Here is a 20,915-nt window from a genome sequence, read left to right on the forward strand (position 1 = left end):
AAGGCGGGGCCAGAGGCGACGGGGACGTTCTGGGCCGCACAGGCCCGGCGGCGCCGCAGCTGCTGACTCCGCCCCAGCCGCGTCCTGGCTCCGCCCCAACCTCGGTCCCGCCCCCCATCCCCGACCCCGCCCCCCACCCCCGACCCCGCCCTATCTCGACTCTGGGCACGAGCGGGGCCGGTGGCGCCACCTGCAGACGACCAGTTAATAAATTAAACCGTTACAGAATTCAACGTGACACCAGCAGAGGGTTTGTGTTCCTCACCTCCTTTAAGCGTCTCGTCAATTCTGGCGGCGGGATGAACCATCTGATCACATTTCACAGAGAGGAAACAGAAACCTAGAGAGGTTAGGGGGCCGTGGAAGAGCCTAAAGCCATCATTTATTCATCATTCATTTTCATTCATATATACAACAAATTCATTGATTAGATGTAGTAAACATCAATAAGAGGGTCTACTATGAGCCAGGCACTGTGCTAGGCGCTGTGGACACAATGGCAGATATGGGAAATAGTGCTGCCCTCACGGATCTCAGTGTAGGGAGTGAAGTGGACGTTAAACAGCCAGTAATTATTAATTGCAAAGGTGATAAATTGTGGCGAGCGAGGGAGGCATATCACGGAATATTTGGAAAGTTCAAAAGTAATTCCCTAAAGAAGCAATTGAACTGACAATGTCACGTGCAAAGTGTCTGAGGTGGGATGGAGAATTTCATTCATACTCCTTTCTTCCCCTGCCTTTATTGAGTATGTAGATCCAGCTTAGTTACTTTAGTCAAATTCTTCGGAAAAAAAAAAAAAAAATTCTTCGGTGTTGTACTGGCTTATATTTTTTAAAAATGGATTTATAAATCATATAGGTTACCTATAGAGGGAAGTAGAAAGGACAAAAGAAAGTTACAGTGTTTAATTTTTTTTTTTCACTTTTTGGCTGGACTGATTCCACACCGGGAATCTGAACCTGTGACCTGCATTAGGAGTGTGGCGCCTTAACCACTGGAGCACCAGGGAGGTCCCAGAAGCTAGGCTTTTAAAACTGTCCCTTAAAAAATTTTTTTTAAAAATTAAACTGTACCTTGTTTTATACATTCAACTTTACAACCATGTAGATATTTTATATAATTTTAAAACAAAATTTTAAATGTAAGATATCTAAAAAACAAAACTGAAATAAAATGAATTAACCTGTATATCCAGTTGGTGACAAAATAACCCAGAGATGAACTCCTAGTGACTTTAAAACACCAGAATTTGATTGTCCATACTCAATATAGTGGTGGTGGTGGTGGTGATAAAATTGTTATTCTGAGCTTGTTGCACACTTAGTCTGGGATAAAGCAAAAGAGTGATTATGTCAGTGTCAAGAACTGGATTTTTCATAGGGAGTGAAGGAGGCACAGATGTAAGATTGATCACATTAAAGAAAAGAAAAACCCTGTGGTCCTGAATTTGTATTGGGAGTATCACGATACATTTCGTCTTTATAAAAAGCAAACACTTGCTGCCTCTGTCCACTGAAAAGTCTGCAACAAGCACCCCACAGTCCCAGTAGTGCTCAGTTGTGTCCAACTCTTTTGCAACTCCACGGACTGTAGCCCACCAGACTCCTCTGTCCATGGAATTTTCCAGGTAAGAATGCTGGAGTGGGTTGTCATTTCCTTCTCCAGGGGATCTTCCGGACCCAGAGATCAAACCCGTGTCTCCTGCATTGGCAGGTGGATTTTTTTTTTTTTCCTTTTTACCACTGAACCACTTGGCCCGTAAGCCCAGACAGTGGTCTCTAAATACCATTTCCATTTGAAAGACGCTAGGAATATTGAAGAACAATCAGACTGAGTCAGGGGCAGGAAATGTACAGGTGAACATGGCACATCTTTAAATACCAGAAAGGGAGTTATCAAAGACATTACCATTGACATAATGTCAATGGGAACCAATGAGAAGTTTCCACTGGCCACAAATTAGACAATTTCACCCTCAATAAAGATAATGATTACAGATCAAAACGAAGCAAATGTTCAACTTCATGCACTTGGGTTTCTAATTTTTTTAATTTTTTTTTTGTTTTAAAAGAATGTCAAATCGATGAAAAAGTTGCAGAAATAATAATGCACAGAACTCCCATAAAACTTTTGCCCAGATTCCCCAATTGTTAATGTTTCTGAATCCTCTGAGTGTAAAATAGATGTATGGTGTCTCATTAGCCCTTAATGCTTCAGTGTTTATTTCTTTTTTAAAATTAATTATTTTGGGGCATGCTCTGTCTCTGTACTCAAGCTTTCTCTGGCTGGGGCAAGCAGGAGCTATTCTCTAGTTGTCGTGCACCAGCTTCTCATGGCAGTGGCTTCTTTTGTCGTGGAGCACAGGCTCGGGACTCAGGGGCTTCGATAGTTGCAGCACACAGGCACAGCAGTTGTGGCTTCGTTGTCCCTTTGACAAGTGGTTGTCGAAGGTTTAGTTGTCCCTTCGAGAGTGGTATCTTCCCAGACGGGGGATGGAACTCATGTCCCCTGCATTGGCAGGTGGACTCTTCACCACTGGACCACCAAGGAAGTCCCAGGGCTTATTTCTTAAGTAAAGTACATTCTTCCACATAATTATAGTATTATCTTCAAAATCAGAAAATTAATATTGATCCAGTATCACTGGGTAGTTCCCAAATCCCATTCAAAGTTTCAATAACATTCTTTAAAGCTCCAGACTCCATTCTAGGATCACCTGTTATATTTTGCTGTATAATTCAGTCTCCTGCAGTCTGGAACAATTCCTCATTCTTTCCTTGTCTTTCATGACCTTGATATTTTTTTTTAATGTGTGTCCATTTATTGATTGCTGGGAATACAGCTTATTGAGAATACATTGACATGTATTCGAGGGTAGAAATTAACCAAACCTGAAAGGAAGCCATTCAATAAGCCTGAGAGTTAATAAGGTAGGAGAGATTAGATCTAAAGACACAGTGTGTGGGTTGACTCCAACAACCACGGAGGGTTGTCCTTAAGATGCCAGCTGCAAATACTTTGGGAACTTCTCTGTTCTGAATTACTCTGGAACTACCAGGAAAGAGAGAAGATCACCCTGCCTCTTTAGTTTAAACTGATGCAAGAAAGCAAGCTGTTCACTGATGTGCCAAATAACAAAAAACTTGCTCACTTTGAACTGCTTAAGGCAATTCCATTTTTACAAATTCTTCCACACCAATTTGTATGCTTTAGAGTTATAAGCAGCTATGAGATTTAGGAAAGAATCACAACTGATGCAAAAGACTGTAGTCATATCATTCCCGTATCTGCTGATTTATGCTCTAATACTAGCAGATTTTTACAGCATACTGTCAATTTTTCCCCAAGGTGTTGAACTCATTGATATGATAAAGTGATATAAATTAAAAGAATTCCGGTTAACTTAAAAGGACAGACAGATTAAATTACTGGACTGTCTCAGATCATAATTTAAAATTATTTAGTGATATATGTGGTATATATGACATAAAGATTGTAATCTAAAGGTGGATAAAGCGCTGAGACATACTCCTGACTTCAGAGCTACATGCCACAGAGTTTCTCCCAAACTTTTTAATAGGTATTTTTTTTTCTTAAAATGATAACATCAATGTTACTTGATATTCCAAATGGTTTGAACTGCTTTCTGTGGTAGCAGGAATGGAAAAGAGGAAACAGAAACAGACATACGCCAGTGGAATAAAAAAAAAAGGCGGGGGGAAGATTTTGGCTTTTTTTTTTTTTTTAAGAGGCAGTCTGTTCCTTCCATGAACTGTGTTCTTTTTCCTTAAAGCTCTGGGGGCGGCGGGGGGATCCGGTCATGGCTTGCAGCACTGAACTAACCGAGGATACAAGCACACATCTTGGATGTGGTATCTGTCCAGAATCCAATGACCTTGATATTGTTAAAGATTACTGGCTAGTTATTTTGTAGAAAGCCTCTCAACTTACGTTTCTCTAATATTTCCTCATGACTCACACATTAGGGACAGAAACCACCAAAGTGATGCTGTGATCCCTGTGCATGTATCAGGAGGCAGAGAATGTTGCATACACACAGAGACATATATAAATTCTTTTTCATATTCTTTTCCCTTATAGGTTATTACAAAATATTGAGTAGAGCTCCCTGTACTACACAGTAAATTATCCTTTGTTTATCTATTTTATATATGAAGTGGAGTGAGTGAAGTGTAAGTCGCTCAGTCGTGTCTGACTCTTTTCAATCCCATGAACTATACTGTCCATGGAATTCTCCCGGCCAGAATACTGGAGTGGGTAGCTGTTCCCTTCCCCCAGGGATCTTCCCAACCCAGGGATTGAATCCAGGTCTCCTGCATTGCAGGCAGATTCTTTACCAGTTGAGCCACCAGGGAAGCCTAGTAGTGTGTATATGTTAATTGCAACCTTTCAATTTATCCCTCCCCTCAACCCACCAGTCACTTTTGAAGGCTACTTGGGAACCAACTCAAAATCTTAAAAATTATGAAACTTGAAAATTGACAAGCAAATAGAGAATTGATTATTTACACTGGCTTATACCATCTGTAGGGTTTCCCAAATGGCACTAAGAACCTGCCTGCCTTTGATGCCTGGGTCGGGAAGATGCCCTGGAGGAGGAAATGGTAACCCACTCCAGTATCCTTGCTGAAGAATTCCATGGACAGAGGAGCCTAGTGGGCTACTGTCCATAAGGTCACAAAGAGTCAGACACGGCTGAAGCATCTTAGCACAAACACACACATACCATCTGTACCTCCAGGTAACCACATAGATGAAGGGAAATTTCTCTTTCCATATGTATTTCAAAAGTAAATGAAGAATAGGAAGGGGATGTATGTATCCCCTTATAGCTTATTCACATTGTTGAACAGAAGAAACTTTACAAACAGCATTGCAAGCATTAAGAATAAGAATAATTTTTCTCCAATAAGAAAAATAAATAAAATAAAAATGAAAAAGGAAATACTTTTAGAAAAAAGAGTAAATGCAGAAGGGTAGGATTTGAAAATATACAATAGTATCAGTTTGTAACTCTTAACAGATTATGAATCTAGGTGATGCCTCTCAGCAGCTGCTACCTCCATGAATGAGAAACGCACTGACATCACCTGCCTCCTCAGGTTATGTACACAATATTACCTATGAAGTGTCCACTCTTAAATCCGATCAACCTCTAGATCTAACTATTCATCTACTCGTTGGAAGGATTGATGCTGAAGCTGAAGTTCCAATACTTTGGCTATCTGATGGGAAGGGTCGACTCATTGGAAAAGACCCTGACATTGGGAAAGACTGAAGGCAGGAGGAGAAGGGGGCGACAGAGGGTGAGTTGGTTAGATAGCACAATTGACCCAATGGACATGAATGTGAGCAAACTCCAGGAGATGGTGGACAGAGAAATCTGGCAAGCAGTCCACGGAGTCACAAAGAGCCAGACACCACTTGCCACTGAACATTCATCTACAGGAAATTTGGGGGACAATGGGACACATCAAATGCCACCCTGTGTCCATAGAGACAGAAAGCAGATTAATGATTGCCCGGGGCTGAGGGATGGAGAACAGTTCTTAAGTGGTGAATTTTATGTCATGAGAATTTTGCCTAGAATTTTTAAAAAGCAAAAAGAAAGACATTCTAGGGATGCCATAAACAAAATTCAGACTAAGAAACTATAATACAAATGACCTGTTTATTTAACAGAAAAAAAGGGGGGATAAATTGGGAGATTTGGATTGACATACAGTACTATACATAAAATAGGTAATAAGAACCTACTGTATAGCGCAGGAAACTCTACTCAATACTCTGTAATGACCTATATGAGAGAAGAATGTAAAACAGGGTGGATATATGTTGTATGTGTATCATAACTGGCTCACCTTACTGCACAGCAAAAACTAACACAATATTGTAAACCAACTGTACTCCAATAAAAATTTTAAAAATAGGGACTTCCCTGGTGGACCAGTGCAGAGGATACAGGTTTGATCCCTGGTCCGGGAAGATCCCAGGTGCCCTGGAGCAACGAAGCCTATGCGCCACAACTGCTGGGCCTGCCTGCTGCAACTACTGAAGCCCATGCACTTAGAACCTGGGCTCCACAAGAGAAACCCCTGATCACTACAACTAGAGAAAAATCTGTGCACAGCAACAAGACCCAGTGCAGACCAAAGCAAATATATGAAATTTAAAAATTAAAAAAAAATAGAAAATAAACATTGTAAAGGCAAAAAAGAAAAAAAAGGCAAGAAAACAGAGGGATCAGAGGGGGAGAATGTGTACGTTAAAAGAGATCAAAGAGACGAGTCAACTAGTTGGAGCCAGTGGACTGTGAGTCAAATAAATCATCAACAAATTATAAGATCAGGAAAAGTAAACACTAGCTCTTTGATGATATTAGGGACTGCTCATTTCTTTAGGTGGGATGATGGTATTGAGGTGATGTGTTCAAAAGCCTGTATTTTAGATAAACATACAGAAATATTGATAGCTAGAGCATGTTGGGGATTTGCAAACAGGAGATTAGGGTGAAATTAGGTGGGTTGAAATTGGGTGATGGGCTGATGGGGATTCATTAAACTAGTCTGTCCACTTTTATATGTGTTAAATTTTTCCATAATTTTTTTAATTTTGGTATGCTTCTTCCCAGCCTTTAATCTGGGCATCTTCTCCATTTATTAGGGCTTTCTGGCTTGTGGTAGACACTCACTAAACTGGGTAAAGCCCCACAGCTTGGTGGCTACAAACCCAGCTCCAAAGTTGAAATCTGCTCACTTCTTACTAATCGTGGGACCCTTGGGGTGTCACTCACTTCTGTTCCCCATCTCTAAATTGGGGCTATTAAGTTATGCCTACCTCCTAGGACTGCTGTAAATAGTATATAAATGACATGTAAAAGACTTATTTTTTTGTGTGGTATCATGTTCTTTTATGTATCAGTTTATTTAGGTTAACACAATGCCACAAAAAATTAAACAGAATTACCATGTGATTCAGCAATTTCACTTCCGGGTATATGTGTGTGTGTGTGTCTGTGTGTGTGTGTGTCTGTGTGTGTGAGTCACTCAGTCATGCTTGACTCTTTGCAACCCCATGGACTGTACCTGCCAGGCTTCTCTGTCCCTGAGATTTTCCAGGCAAGAATACTGGAGTGGGTAGCCATTTCCTTCTTCAGTGGATCCTCCCAACCCAGAAATCCAACCCAGGTCTCCCACACTGCAGACAGATTCTTTAACATCTGAACCACCAGGGAACTTCTCTGGATATGTATTCAAAAGAAATGAAAGCCGGAACTCAGATATTTGTACCATCGTGTTCATAGCAGCATGATCCACAAGTGCCAGAAGATGGAAGCAACCCAAGTGCCCATCCACAGATGAATGGATGCACAAGAAATGGAATATCTATACAATGGAATATTATTCAGCCTTAAACAGGAAGGACAGTGTGACGCCTCTACAACGTGGAGGAGCCTTGAGGATGTGATGCTCACTTAAAAGAGCCCATCACAAATATGGATTCCACTTATAGGAGGTCCCTAGAGGAGTTAATTTCACAGAGACAGAAAGTTGAATGGTGGCTGACAGGGGCTGGAGGAGGGAGAATGAGGAGTTAGTGTTTAGTGGAGACAGAGTCTGAGTTTTGTAGGGTGAAGAGTCCTGGAGATGGATGGTGGTGATGGTTGGACAATATGATACTTAATGTCACTGAACCATATACTTAAATAGTTAAGACGGTTTTTTTTTTTTTAAGATGGCATGCTTTATGATATGTGTATTTTATGGTAATTATGTGTATTTTACCATTAAAAAAAAAAAGACTTAAGAACAGTGCCTGGCACAGAGAGAAAACACTGTGCTTATTAAATCACTGAAGAGTAACCAAAACAGCATTGCAGGACTGTGACCCCCCCAAGGCCACAGGGACACATATTCTTGTTCTCAGGTATGTGCCCCAGGCCTGGGTAATCACAGAGGCTCCAGAAAGACTTGGTTTTTTTTGGGGGGGGGGGCGGTTAGGGACGCTGCTTGCAAGGCAGTATCTTAGTTCCCTGACTAGGAATCGAATCTGTGCCCCCCTGCAGTGGAAGCAAGGAATCCTAACCACTGTACTGCCGGGGAATTCCCAGGTTTCACCTTCTGACCGCCGGACACCCTTCTGGTGCCTCATCACTACCTGGCCCTCCTGAGCCCTCCTTACACCATCCATCCTCTCCACGCCCTGCCCTGTCCAAACCCAGGGGAGTCAGCACCCCCAGGGGCTGTGTGTTCGGCCCTGGAGTGTACAGTCCCACAGGACCCCCAGTTCTCTCGCTGGCCTTGGCCCCCTGGACCACACACCCTGACTCCACCTGTCCTGTCAGAACACCCCTGCGGCTCTGGGCTCTGAGCTCTTCCAGGAGAGATGTGTCAGGGTCTGTCCATCCCTCCTGGCAGGGCAGCCAGAGCCTGGAGGGCGTGCCACCCCCACCCCCACTCTGGTGGCTCTCCTAGGGCCCAAGGGCACATCTGGCTTCTGCCAGAGGCTGGAGCTTCTAGAAGAGCTGAGGCACTCAGGTGATGGGGTGGGGGACACGGACACAGACACACACACACACACGGTCTCGTGATCGGGGCGGGACAGGCCACTGCTCTGCCCCCTCCACAGTGAGAAGTGCCCCTCAGGCCAGTCCTGCCCACACGGGCCAAGGGCAGAAGCTGCGTCCTGAGGAGACCCAGAGGAGCTGTTAGCGCCCCCCGTCCCTCCTCTGTCACGGGTGTCCCCCCAGTGGTCACTCCTCAGAGGTTGGTCTAGGATGGGGTGAGCTGGGGTGGAGCTGACATCGAGCAAGGTGACAGCTGAGGAGGAGGCCAGGCGGGCGGTAGAATGTCAGCAGTGAACCCCAACCTGGGGGCTGAGAACGGGGAGCAGTGGACACAGCCCACCCCTTCACACCCTCAGGTCTTAGGGCTGGCAGTCCTAGTGCCGGGGAGTCTAACTGCCCAACCCCCAGCCTTTCCTCCCTCCCTCCCTGCCTCGGGGCGGCAGGGAGAGGGTCCACCCAAACCACACCCTCACCCACCCCAGGACCACCGTGGGCTCTGCTCTGTCGTGGGCAGGGGCTGAGCCACGGGGCGGTGGGCGCCTGCAGTGCGATTCCAGCTCAGGAGCGCCGCCTGGCGGAGAAAAAGAAGACAAAGGCGCAGCGGCAGGTTTCTGTACAGGAAGTTCGAATTATACATTTTAGTAACCGGGCGAGAGAAACGAGGCATCCGGGCAACAGTGCAGGGGCCACAGGGAGAATAAGAGATCGAGAGCTAGGGTTTGGCGTAAATCTTACAAAGTGTATAAAGAATCTGTGTTTCTCTACAATAACAAAAAACCAAAGGCTACAAGAGCGGTTGTATATACAAAACACGGAGATATTGCTTCACTTGCAAACAGGTTCCTGACCAGACGGGGAGACAAGACAGAGAGGGGGGCACGGGATGGGGTGAAGGCTGGAGAGCGCGCTGCGTGCAAAAAGGAGGGGGAGGTGGGGAGAGGGGCTTCTCCCAGCATAAATCTACAGGCAGGAGCTTGAGTCGCGCACGCGCGGGAGAGCTTGAAGGCGTGCGCGGTGCCGGCTGTGCGTGGGCGAGCAGGAGGTTGAGAGCCAAGAGTGTCCGCCTGCCCGGCCCCCGGCGCCTTGCTCGTCCGGCTGAATCAGCCGGGAGTGGGGTTCTGGGTGGGAACCCACCAGAGAGGGAGGGCGGCGATCGCTCCCCCAGGCAGCGGTGGAAAACTGGAGGAGCCTGCTGCTCATCCTCCTGGCCTCTGGCCCGCGCCCTTCCCCCTACCACCCTCCCCGCCCCGCAGAGATGAGAGGCCCACTGGAACCCAAGGAGAGCAGGTGCAGCAGCCAGGGGCTCCCAGCTTTCCTTGGTTTGGTTCTTCGTGCGGAGCTCGAGGGGAGGGCGGGAGCCAGTCACAGAGGGGCGGGAGGGTGGGGACGGGGCAGTGAGGGGGGCGGAGGGCCGGGACGTGCACGCACGCTCGGAACAGGCGCGGGGCGGTCACAGGTTCTGGCAGCACTGCAGCTTGTTGGGTTTCTGTCCGTCGGTGGTGGGCGGCACGCTGATGTCCACAACGTTGTTTCCGGGGGACTCGTCGTGTGCTGCGCGGTCCGCAATCTGCTTCTGTGACACGATGCGATAGATCTCTACGGGGTGGGGGGAGGGAAGCACCGGGTGAGGCCGCAGTACTCTTCTGGATGTCCCTTCCTCCAGGCAGCCCTCCCAGATGCTGAGTTGAAATCCCTCCCAAAGGCTTCCACTGTGCCCTGGGCGCCCCCTAATGGGCTCCCGGAGGTTCCCCCAATCCCCAAGGCTAGCTGTGTACCCGGGAACAGAAGGACCCACACTTGTCTGCAGATGTACCTCCCAGCCAGGGCCACTCGGTTCTGTAAGATCAGAGGCCTTCTTTTCCAAAGGAGAAATTTCGAGAAGCCTGGGGGCTCCAAGTCCCTGAGGCCACATGCCTCCCCAACTGCCCCTGCAGGCTGTTATCTAGTGAAGCTACCCAGGGCCCACTTGCAGGAGGGTCCCTGCGTTCTGAGTGACACACGGGTGGGACCTGGCCTCATGCTGTGGAGCAGGCCCTGTATGTCCCCATGTCCAGACTGAACAGTGGTTTTCACGAAAGAAGGTTTGGGGGCTGTGCTCTGGAGCATGTGACCAGGGTGGCTGGGGCCCTGCCTAGGCCCACCCTCTGGGACCCCAGCTGGGCCTGTGACCACCTGTGAGGATGTTCTTGAACGCTTCCTCCACGTTGGTGGAATCCAGGGCTGAGGTCTCAATGAAGGACAAGTTGTTCTTTTCTGGAAGAGAGGATATGGCCCAGGTGAGTCAGCTGGTGGGGGTGGGGTAGGGGGCACCCTACCCTCTTCTAGGGACCCTGCCTACCTGCCCACTCACCTGGCCCAGGAGATGAAGGTCGGGGGCCAAAGGGGTAGGACAGGATACTTACTCTCAGGGAGGGGAGGCTGGCTCTGTGGCCACAGGCACAGAAGACACACCCAGTGTGGGCCAACTGCCTTGCCTGCCTTCCAGATGCTTCTCTGACGCCTCAGTCAGAGTCCGGCTTTCAGGAGCATGGCCCCTTGAGGCCCTGGCCAGAGTGGATGACCCAGAGTGACCCCCCCAGCCGCCATCTGGCCACCCCTCAGGTCTGGCGGGCACTTGCCTGCGAAGGCGCGGGCCTCGTCGGTGGGCACAGCCCGCAGGTGGCGCAGGTCGCTCTTGTTGCCCACCAGCATGATGACGATGTTGCTGTCCGCGTGGTCCCGCAGCTCCTTCAGCCAGCGCTCCACGTTCTCGTACGTCAGGTGCTTGGCGATGTCATACACCAGCAGGGCGCCCACTGCGCCACGGTAGTACCTGTGAGGATGAAGGGGCGCGGCCAGGCGCGAGCTGAGCCAGTGCCCGAGGGGGCTTCCCAGGCTCCATGGGCAGCGGCTCCTTAGCCTGAGGGGTGACCTACGTGGCCTCGAGAGAGGGGTGCATGTCCTGACGCCCCAGCTCCACCCCCCAGATTCAACTTAGGAATGGGGAGGCCTGAGGAGGGAGCTGGGGGTCTGGGGTCAGAAGACACTCCTGGGGTCAGCCACTAAAAGGAGAAGACCACCACATGGAAAGGGAAGATGCTCTAGTGCCCACTGTGGCCGGTCCTGTCCAGGGCACCAAGGAGACGGATGGACAGGCATTCAGTCTGAGAGATCAAGAAGAGGGGGACCCGGCCTCAGTGAAAGGAATCCAGGAGGCAGCAAGTGGCTGATGGGAGTTGGAAGGGTCAGGGAAGAGGCAGCCCGAGGGGGTCATGATGGCTGGGTGGCCACCGGGAGGCCAGGATGGAGTGGGGCCTGGTGTGAGCACCGATGGCGGGCTGGCGGGCTGAGCAGACAGGCTGGGGAGCAGGCAGAGGAGAGTGGCTCAGGCCAAGACTGACGATGACAGCCTCCACCGTGCAGCCAGTGCCCAGCGACACGGCAATACCTCAACAAGACCTGGGGTCAGAGGGGCTGTGGGGCGTGCCCACCTGGGGGTCACAGCATGGCCAAGACTGGGCACCAGCCTTCTAGCAGGTCCCACAGCTCCCAGGGATCTTGCCCCTCCACCCTGCGCCTCCTGCTCTCAGGGTTGTGTTCACGATCCCCCTCTCCCCTGGCCCCACTGCTCACGCCGAGGTGATGGCGCGGTAGCGCTCCTGGCCAGCAGTGTCCCAGATCTGCGCCTTGATGGTCTTGCCGTCCACCTGGATGCTGCGGGTGGCGAATTCCACGCCGATGGTGCTCTTGCTCTCCAGGTTGAACTCGTTGCGGGTGAAGCGGGACAGCAGGTTGCTCTTCCCCACGCCCGAGTCCCCGATGAGCACCACTGGGGGGAGGGGTGGGGAGGGGCCTGAGTGAGGCTCCCTGGGCCAGAAGTGGGCAGTGCCCCAGAGCCAAGACCCCACATGCTGCCCACATCCACCCACAGGGCCTGCACAGCGGCCCCCAGGGTGCTGCAGACCCATGGCAGAGTCAGACGGAGGAGAGTCAGTGCTGTCCTGGGCCCCTCGCCCAAGGTACGGCATGAACAGGGTCCTTCAGAGCAGGGCTGCCCAGGGGACCCAGGCACTATGCAGAAGGCAGCCTGGGGAGTTGCAAACCTCGATGGTCCCAAACCCCAAGCTTCCCTGGTGACCTGGGAAGTCAGGGCATACCTGAGAAAGCCTCAGGACTGGTGACCTCGGCAGGTCACGTAACCTCTCTGGGCTGCCTTTTCCACAGGAAGACAGTAACAGGAGCACCTCAGGGAGAGGGTCACGGGAATGCCTGGGATCAGAACTCAGCCAACATCTCGTACCCTGGGACAGGCTGGCGGGGGAGGGGGCCAGAGCACCCTGCAGGCACGCCGGAACAAGAGCCTGCCTGAGCCTGAGGGCAGAGCAGGGCAGAAATCGCGGAGTCTCTCCCCACTCTTCCCTTTATCGTGCTTCCTGTCCCCACCTGTGGAAGCACTGCCTCTGGGGGCCCAGCCGCTCCAGGCTCTGGGGTGGAAAGGCCAGGAGGGGCTGCGCTCAGACCCAGAATACAGTCCCGGGGAGTCGTGTCAGTGAGTTCAGTGTGCGTGCAGTGCAGAAGACGCAGCGTCTCTTTCTAGATGCTCCAGTTGGAAACCACAGGGACGCCCAAGCGTTGGTCTTAGGCTCTGGCACCCCAGGGGCTGCGGACATGGTCGCTCAAGACCCCAGCGAAAAGTTTTTCCTTGATGAGAAATTTTATGTGTGTGTGCCATGATTCCTGCTGCTTCTTACCGCTTCGCGGCTCCACGACCCCAGACAGGCGCTCCTATGTTTAGTCTCAGCTTCGACGAACTGGCTGTTTTCCTCTAAGCCGCCAGAGGGCGCCTGTGAGCACCCGGAGTGGGTTCCCCCCAGCTTCCACCCGCTCATAGGGCTCCCACCTCCAAAGTCCGGAGCCCACAGGGCCCTGCATGACCTGCTCCGTCCCCTCCCTGCCCTCACCTCCCCTCTTTTTCCCCCTCATTCACTCTGTTCCAGACACGTGGGCCTCCTCATGATACTACCCTTTACCTGGAAGGTTCTTCCCCAGGTACCCACCTGGTTCCTGCTCTCATTTCCTCTGTGTGGCCCCTCAGGTGGCACTTGATCAAGGAGGCCAACCCCTGCCATTCTCTTAAAACGTCACTCCCCAGTCCCCTTCCCTGCCTTTCCTCCATAGCTTCCACCCCACCACACTCGCCAGCTTTCATTTAATGATTTTTTTGTCACTGCCTTGAGGATAGCCACCTTGGACAATCTGGTTTCCTGTTGTATCCCCAGGACCGGGTGTGGTGCCGGGGTACAGGACACACCTGATTAATACCTATTGGATGAACAAATGCCAAAGGGGCTGGCAGAGCTTCCCAGGCCCACCTCTCCCCCACTGGGAGATGCCCAGGTCACCATCCTTGGGCTATAAGGAAGGAAGGTTAGGCCAGGCAGCTCCCAGGTCTCAGTACCCTCTCTGAACTGGCCACATCAGAGCCAAGAATAACAAGAACAATAAGAATGTTCTGTGCTAAGAAAGCTCTTGATGTGCCATCACCTCATAGATACATCACATGACCCATTTTACAGATGAGAAACTGAGGTGCAGACAGAGGCCGCTACTTACATGGGGCCATCCAGTTGAAGAGTGGTTCAGCAGGATGTGAACCCAGGCTTCCCAAGGGGCTGAGCTCAGGGGTCTGGGTTTAGCCTTCTCCTCTCCCACCATCTGGGGTATCCTGACCCCCTAGCATAGCTGGCGAACTCCTATTCATCCTTCAAAACCCCTGGGTTCAGGCACCTCCTCTCCTCTCAAACTACCACGTGGCCAAGCCACCGATGACAATGCCAGTGTCCTCTCCTCATACCGTGGGCACTGGACACAAGAATGCCAAACTGACTTCAGAGAATGGTGGATGGAGGTCAGTGACCATGGGCCTGAGGGCCAAGGGCTCCTAGCCAGGCCAGGGGGGCCACTGTCCACACCCCCAACCCCTGACCTCCTTCCCAAAGCCAGGAAGGTTTGCACACAGTTCTCATGTCCTCAGGAACAGAACAGGAAGTGAGGAGGAAGAAGGTCCCTTTGGGTCCGGCCCTGTATTCCCCCTACCCTCTCTCTGTCTTCCCAGCCCTGTCCATCTGTCCAGCCTGGGGGCCCCATTTGCCACATGGGGTCTGCTCTGGCCCAGCCAACAATCTCTTGAGCCCCCAGGCCAGGCCCAGCCCTAAGGGCCTTGTTATGGAGTTTGCAGGGCCACCCCAGGGACAGATGCTCACATGGTCATGTACAGCTGGGGACGCTTAACCCAGAGTGACCAAGTCCCCTGGCCCAAGGTCATGCAGTGAGAACAGTGGAGGCCAGAGCCACACAAGGGCCACCAGCCACAGCCCAGACAAATGGCGGGAAGGCAAGGCTGCCCCCTAGGTCCCTGGCACACAGTGCCCAGTGCAGAACTGGCTGGTGGGGCAGTGGCCAGGCCAGTCCTGTGTGCAGGCTGTGGAATGAGGATGGCATTGTCCAAAATACAAGTCATCTGTTGTCTCAGGGGAAGAAAGAGCCCTTGAGGACATGGCCCCCAGCATTTCCCCAGAAGTTGGTGGCATCACTGGCCGGGACATGGGCCCCTGGGGCACACCACTTGGCTGGCCAAGCAGGCAAGCACCACTGGCAAAAACAAAGAGCTGGCACCTCTTGGAAACCCTTGGTCCCCTGCCCTGGCCCAGGACAGTGCAGCACATCTAGAGTCCAGCTTCTGACACTCAGGCCATTGAATGGCTATCAGGGGCGCTGCCCCCACCCCCCGTCCGCTCCAGGCTGATCAGGGGTCACAGATGCTCCTCCTGGGGTCACAGATGGACCTCACTGTGGACCTCACCACCTGGTCCATCGGAGGAGAGGTCAGGGGCACCCGTGGGGGACTGACGGGCAGGCTGGGGAAATGGCCCTTGGTTGAAAAGGATAAAATGTTAGCAGGATAAAAGTGAGGATCTATAATTAGATACAAGTAAACAAACTCACTTCTGTGGGTGGGAGGGATGAGCCCAGAGGAAAAGGAGAAGCACATGGGAAAATCCGCGGGGGGATCTGTTGGCCTTGACCAGGAGGTCAGGGGAGCCAACCTGTGATGTGGCTGCCAGAAAACCACATTGGTGCTGGGAGGGCTGGGCAGAGGGCAGCCAGTGTCCCGAGTGAGCGGTGTGGCCCCTCCGTGCCCAGGGCAGGGCCAGGAAAAGGTGACTGAAGCCTGGGGGAGGCTGGGCACAGGATGGGGGATAGGAGGATCACAAACCCCTCCACTTGGGAAGGGCTCCCCCTACCAGGCGGCAGGGCTAGGGAGCTGTGTGGTGAGAAAGTGGATCCTTGTCAACCCCTCCGGCACAGCTGTGTCCTGGACAGCTCTTTACTGCCCAGGCCCGACCCTCTGCAGGCCATGGGGTCTCAGGAGGGCCTGTGGGGCGCAGCGTGTTCACATTTCTGTCCACTTGCCATATTTATGGCCAGTGATGCGATGGTGGCAGCTCACCTGCCTGCTGTCTTCCTTCCTTATTTCCCAGAGTCAGAATTTCCTTTTCCTATTTAACTGAGTGGATTTAAAGGCAAATATTAAAAGTTAATGGGGAGGGGGGGGCTCTTCCCTGGTGTTTCAGTGGTAAAGAATCACCTGCCAGTGCAGGAGACACAGGTTCGATCCCTGGTCCAGGATGATCCCTCATGCCACAGGGCAGCTAAGCCTGTGTGCCACAATTATTGAGCCTGGGAGCCGAAACTACTGAAGCACGCATACCCTAGAGTCTGTGGTCTGCAACGAGAGAAGCCATAGCAATGAGAAGCCCACACCACTGCAAAGAAAGTAGCCCCCGCTTGCCGCAACAAGAGAAAAGCCCGCACAGCAACGAAGACCTAGCACAGCCAAAAATAAATAATAGTAAAAAAACAATAGAGGGGTCCCTCTGACAAGGCATTAAGTGTGAAGGTGAGGATTCAGATGACCAGGCTGGGAACCGCTGACCTTGTGGGTTAGACTGTCACTTCTGACCCCGCTCGAGGTCAGCAGGGCACCTGCTGGAGCGCAGGGGGAGAGGGCAGTGGGGCGGGCGGGCACCGCCCCCTGGGGCCAGTTGTCCCTGAAGTATCTCCAGAAAGAGGACTCAGGAGATGGGTCCTGGGAAGCACACAGCCCAGTTCCAGTGCCCCTGACCCAGTAACTGTACTTCTGGGAACAGACTTCAAGGAAATAAACCAAAGGACAAAAGATGACTCCTGCAAACACTTGGAGCTAGATTATTTACAACAGCAAACGGTTGTGTTCCGAGTGGGCCTGGAGTTAGCTCTCAAGGGTGGCCAATGTCAGCCGGGGAGACCAGCTCAGCGGCACAGGACCTGGTCAAAGCCTAGGTTGGCACAGAAGGCCCTGGAAAGTCAGTGACCCCTAAACCAGCCCTGCAAATAACAAGTGAGGAAGGACCACAGAAACACTGGGAGAGGGAATTTCCCTGGTGGTCTAGTGGCTAAGACTCCATGCTCCCAATGCAAGGGGGCCAAGGTTAGTTCCTTGGTCAGGGAACTAGATCCCACGTGCCGCAACTAAGTCCCGATGCAGCCAAATAAATAAACATTTAAAAAAGAAGAGACTCTGGGAGGAATGCCCCCTGCCCTGGCCTGCCCCAGCAGTAACACATGCAGGTGGGGGCCAGTTAGCACCTGGGGAGCAGCCCCCTGGGGTAGGCTGGGTAGAGATAGGCACCATCTGCTGCAGGACTGGCATCCAGGCCACCCGTCACCCACCCTCAATGCCCTGACAGAGTGTCCATTCTCCACCTCTAAAGTGAGACCCCCCCCAGGGCTCAGTCAGCACCTGAGCCAGATGCCTGCTGACCACAGAGCCTCACCTGCTGGCAACCTATGAGCTTGCAAGCAGCTCCTGGAGCCCACAATGCTGTGTGAGAGTGGCACAGGCACACCCTCTGCCCAGAAACCATTCACCATGTGGAGATCCCACTTTCTATATCCCCAAGGTCCCCAGAACCCCAGACTCAACCAGGGATGATACCACAGACACATAGTGATGGACACACTACACTCCCAGCCATGGTCAAGCTCCCCCAACGAGGCAAAGATGCCAAAGGCTGGCATGGGAAGTCGCATGGCAAGGGAGTCCCGAGTGGGCCTGGAGTTAGCTCTCAAGGATGGCCAGTGTCAGCCGGGGAGCACAGCTCAGCGGCACAGGACCTGGCCAAAGCCTAGGTTGGCACAGAAGGCCCTGGAAAGTCAGTGACCCCTAAGCCAGCCCAGCAATGGCTGCCTGACCTGCCCACGTCTTACTTGAGGCTCTTAGAGCCCTCTGTTCCCTGGCCAAGGAAGATCCTTCGGTAGGTTGGAGGAGGAGGTCTGACAACCCCACTCAGATCTGACAACCCCAGATACACTGCTTAAGTGGTCTAGGTTCAAACCCTGCTCCAGCACGTAAATTGTGCCTGTTTCCAGGGTCGTAAAGAAAAAGGCTGGATAATACAATACCGACTTCACAGGGTTGTGGCGAGGGTTTCAATGAATTCACGTGTATAAAGTGCTTAGAAAAGTGCAGGTACTTGGATAGAACTCTTAAGAGTTCTAAGAGTTAACCATCAGGTCTGGGTTTAGCACACACACTGACACCCCCACTCCAGGTGCCCCTCAACGCGTTTCCGACTCCACTTCCCAATCCAGGGTCCACTGGCCCCCAACACACACCTTGACCTCCATTGTTCGCCCCTACCATCCCAGACACCCTACAGAGGCACTGCCGCCAATCAAAACAGGCCCCTCCCACTAGGTGAGAGCACCGCCCCCATTCGCCCAGCCCATTCCTTAGACACGCCCACCATATCCTAGCACCGCCTCTAACGGCCCCGCCCCCACACGAAAGGAGCTTTCCACCCAGCCCTGCCCGCCAAATGCTGGGGCGGCCCCGCCCCTCTGAAGGCCCGCCCCTAACGGCCTCTCCCACTGCCCGGGGCCCCACCCCCTCTGGGCCCTGGCCCCGCCTCGGCGCATCCCGGGCCCCCAAGCCTCTCTGAGCAGCCGGCCTCGCATGGCCGCGCACCCTGGCCCGAACTTGACCAAGACCGGCCTGCACTGGCCTTCCCGGCTGCCTAGCCTGCCAGGCCCCAAGCTTCGGGCTCCGGCCTAGGCCCAGAGGCCTGAAGCGCAGCCTCGGCTCCTGCCTGCCGCCGCCCGCTTGCCCGTCTGTGCCCCACCGACCGCACCTTTGAATAGGTAGTCGTACTCGTCGTCCCGGGTCCCCATTGTCCTGGCGCTTCCGGCGGGATCGGCGACTCCGCAGCCCCACCACAAACACCCGACGGGGGCGGAGCCGGCGCCGCGCAGAGCGGCGGCCGAATGGCCAATCAGCGGTGGGTGGTATAGAGACCGGCACCCAGGACAGCCAATAAGAGACGGAAGCAGAGCCTCCGGGGTGGGCGCCTCCAGAGATCCACCTTCTTCGCCCTCGGTCTCCTGGAGAAAGGCGGAAGGAATGCGGACCTTTCCAAAATGACAGCCTCAACAGCCTATCAGAAGCGAGTTCTGGAAGGCGGGGCGGAAGACTGGAAGAATGGAACGGATTGACGGGACGAGTAGCCAATGAGAGGTTTGATTCTGATAGTACCGGGCCACCAGAGGACCTGTCCGGGAAGGGAAATGGGGCTACGTCCAGGTAGTGTTACGCTAGTTAACGTCCCGATGACGTCATAGGTCAATGCGCGCTGCTCTGCGGTACGCCCACTCCCACCCTAGATGCCCCAGTAAATGACAGCTCCTGGCGGGCATCTGCGTGTGGACCTTTTCTGCTTAAAGGTCACCTTCTTTCTGAGTTGCAGTTTCCATCCCTACATTGGCCTTAGTTTCCTCACTCTGTTTAACAGGGAAGAAACCTTAGGGAATCTTGGAGCATAACTAGATCATTGACCTAAACAGATGCTTAATCTACCACCCACCGTCAGTCTTTGGGTCTTTGTTTAACAAATATTTATAAATCCTTACTGGATGTCAGAATCCCTCTGCCAAGCAGGAGACGCAGGTTTGAATCTGGAGAAGGAAATGGCAACCCACTCTAGTATTCTTGCCTGAAGAATCCCATGAACAGAGAAACCTGGTAGGCTACAGTTCATGGGGTCTGAGCGACTAAACAACAACATCTGGGATGTCAGACATTTTCCCCCTCTCTGTCTCTTTATCCTGCTTTATTCCACATCTTCTCCCCCATAAGGAGGATTTATTTATCTTCCCTTGACATTAAAGTATGTATTTCCATCTCAATCCTGTTAATAAACAAAATTCAACTGAGTAAATGTGGAGATCTTATTGCTCTTATTAAGAGATTTATGAATCAAGCAGCATCTCATCTGTCAAGCAGAGATAATTCCAGGTTGTTGTTCAGTAATTCAGTTGTGTCCGACTTTTTGTGACCCCATGGGCTGCAGCACCCCAGGCTTCCCTGTCCTTCACCATCTCCCAGAGTTTGCTCAAAATCATGTCCATTGAGTCAGTGATGCCATCCAACCATTGCATCCTCTGTTTCCCTCTTCTTGCCTTCAATCTTTCCCCACATCAGTGTCTTTTTCAATGAGCTGACTCTTTGAATCAGGTGGCCAAAGTATTGGAGATTCAGCTTCAGCATCAGTCCTTCCAATGAATATTGAGGGTTGATTTCCTTTAGGATTGTATAAAATGGAAGACTTTTATAGAAAAGAGGGTGGAACAAAGAAGTCACGCACAACAGAAAAATGAAAGCCGTCAGGTGAGGCCAGCTTTTGATTGGTTGAGTTGTGTTTCCATTGGCTGGGCAGGAAGAAAGTCTTTTCTCCCACTTTAGTAAAGTAGTAGCAGTTTCTGTTTGGGAGCATAAGGTGAGTCTCTTCTGGTTCCTGTCTGTAACTGATGTCTTCCTGTTTGGGGTAATTGAAGAGTGACAGGTCATAAGAGTTCTCTCTGCAAGCCTTTTTAACTCCATTTTTTTTTTTAATTTGTCTGCACTGGGTCTCAGTTGCCGCATGCAGGATCTTTTAGTTGAGTCATGGAGGCTCTTAGTTGCATCATGTGGAATCTAGTTTCCTGACCAGGGATAGAACCTGGGCCCCCTGCATTGGGAGTGTGGGGTCTTAACCACTGGACCACCAGGGAAGTCCCTCTGATGCCAATTTTAGTTGAGGTTTCCTGTTTTTAATTTTCACAGATCTATGAACATATTTAGTTTCTGCCTCCCACCAACAGAGCATCTACCCTGTGAGGGCAGAGACTGTGTCTGTGGCCATCACTGCTTTGTCACAGCTCGTACACAATAAATGATTGATTAATGATAGTGTAAGTATAGGAGCTTCCA

General features: G+C 51.6%; 1 protein-coding gene across 1 annotated transcript; it reads right to left on the reverse strand.

The window, feature by feature from the left end:
* Positions 1–9,198: 9,198 nt before the first annotated feature.
* Positions 9,199–18,984, reverse strand: RAB11B (RAB11B, member RAS oncogene family). Its single transcript, XM_043466432.1, has 5 exons — positions 18,802–18,984; positions 12,203–12,398; positions 11,209–11,402; positions 10,763–10,843; positions 9,199–10,186 (listed from the first exon to the last, which is right to left on the reverse strand). The coding sequence occupies exons 1-5, from the start codon at positions 18,839–18,841 to the stop codon at positions 10,041–10,043; spliced, it is 657 nt and encodes a 218-aa protein (XP_043322367.1). The 5' UTR covers positions 18,842–18,984; the 3' UTR covers positions 9,199–10,040.
* Between the last annotated feature and the right edge of the window lie 1,931 nt (positions 18,985–20,915).

The sequence above is a fragment of the Cervus canadensis genome, chromosome 4 (assembly GCF_019320065.1).
Source record: "Cervus canadensis isolate Bull #8, Minnesota chromosome 4, ASM1932006v1, whole genome shotgun sequence".
Classification (NCBI taxonomy): domain Eukaryota; kingdom Metazoa; phylum Chordata; class Mammalia; order Artiodactyla; family Cervidae; genus Cervus; species Cervus canadensis.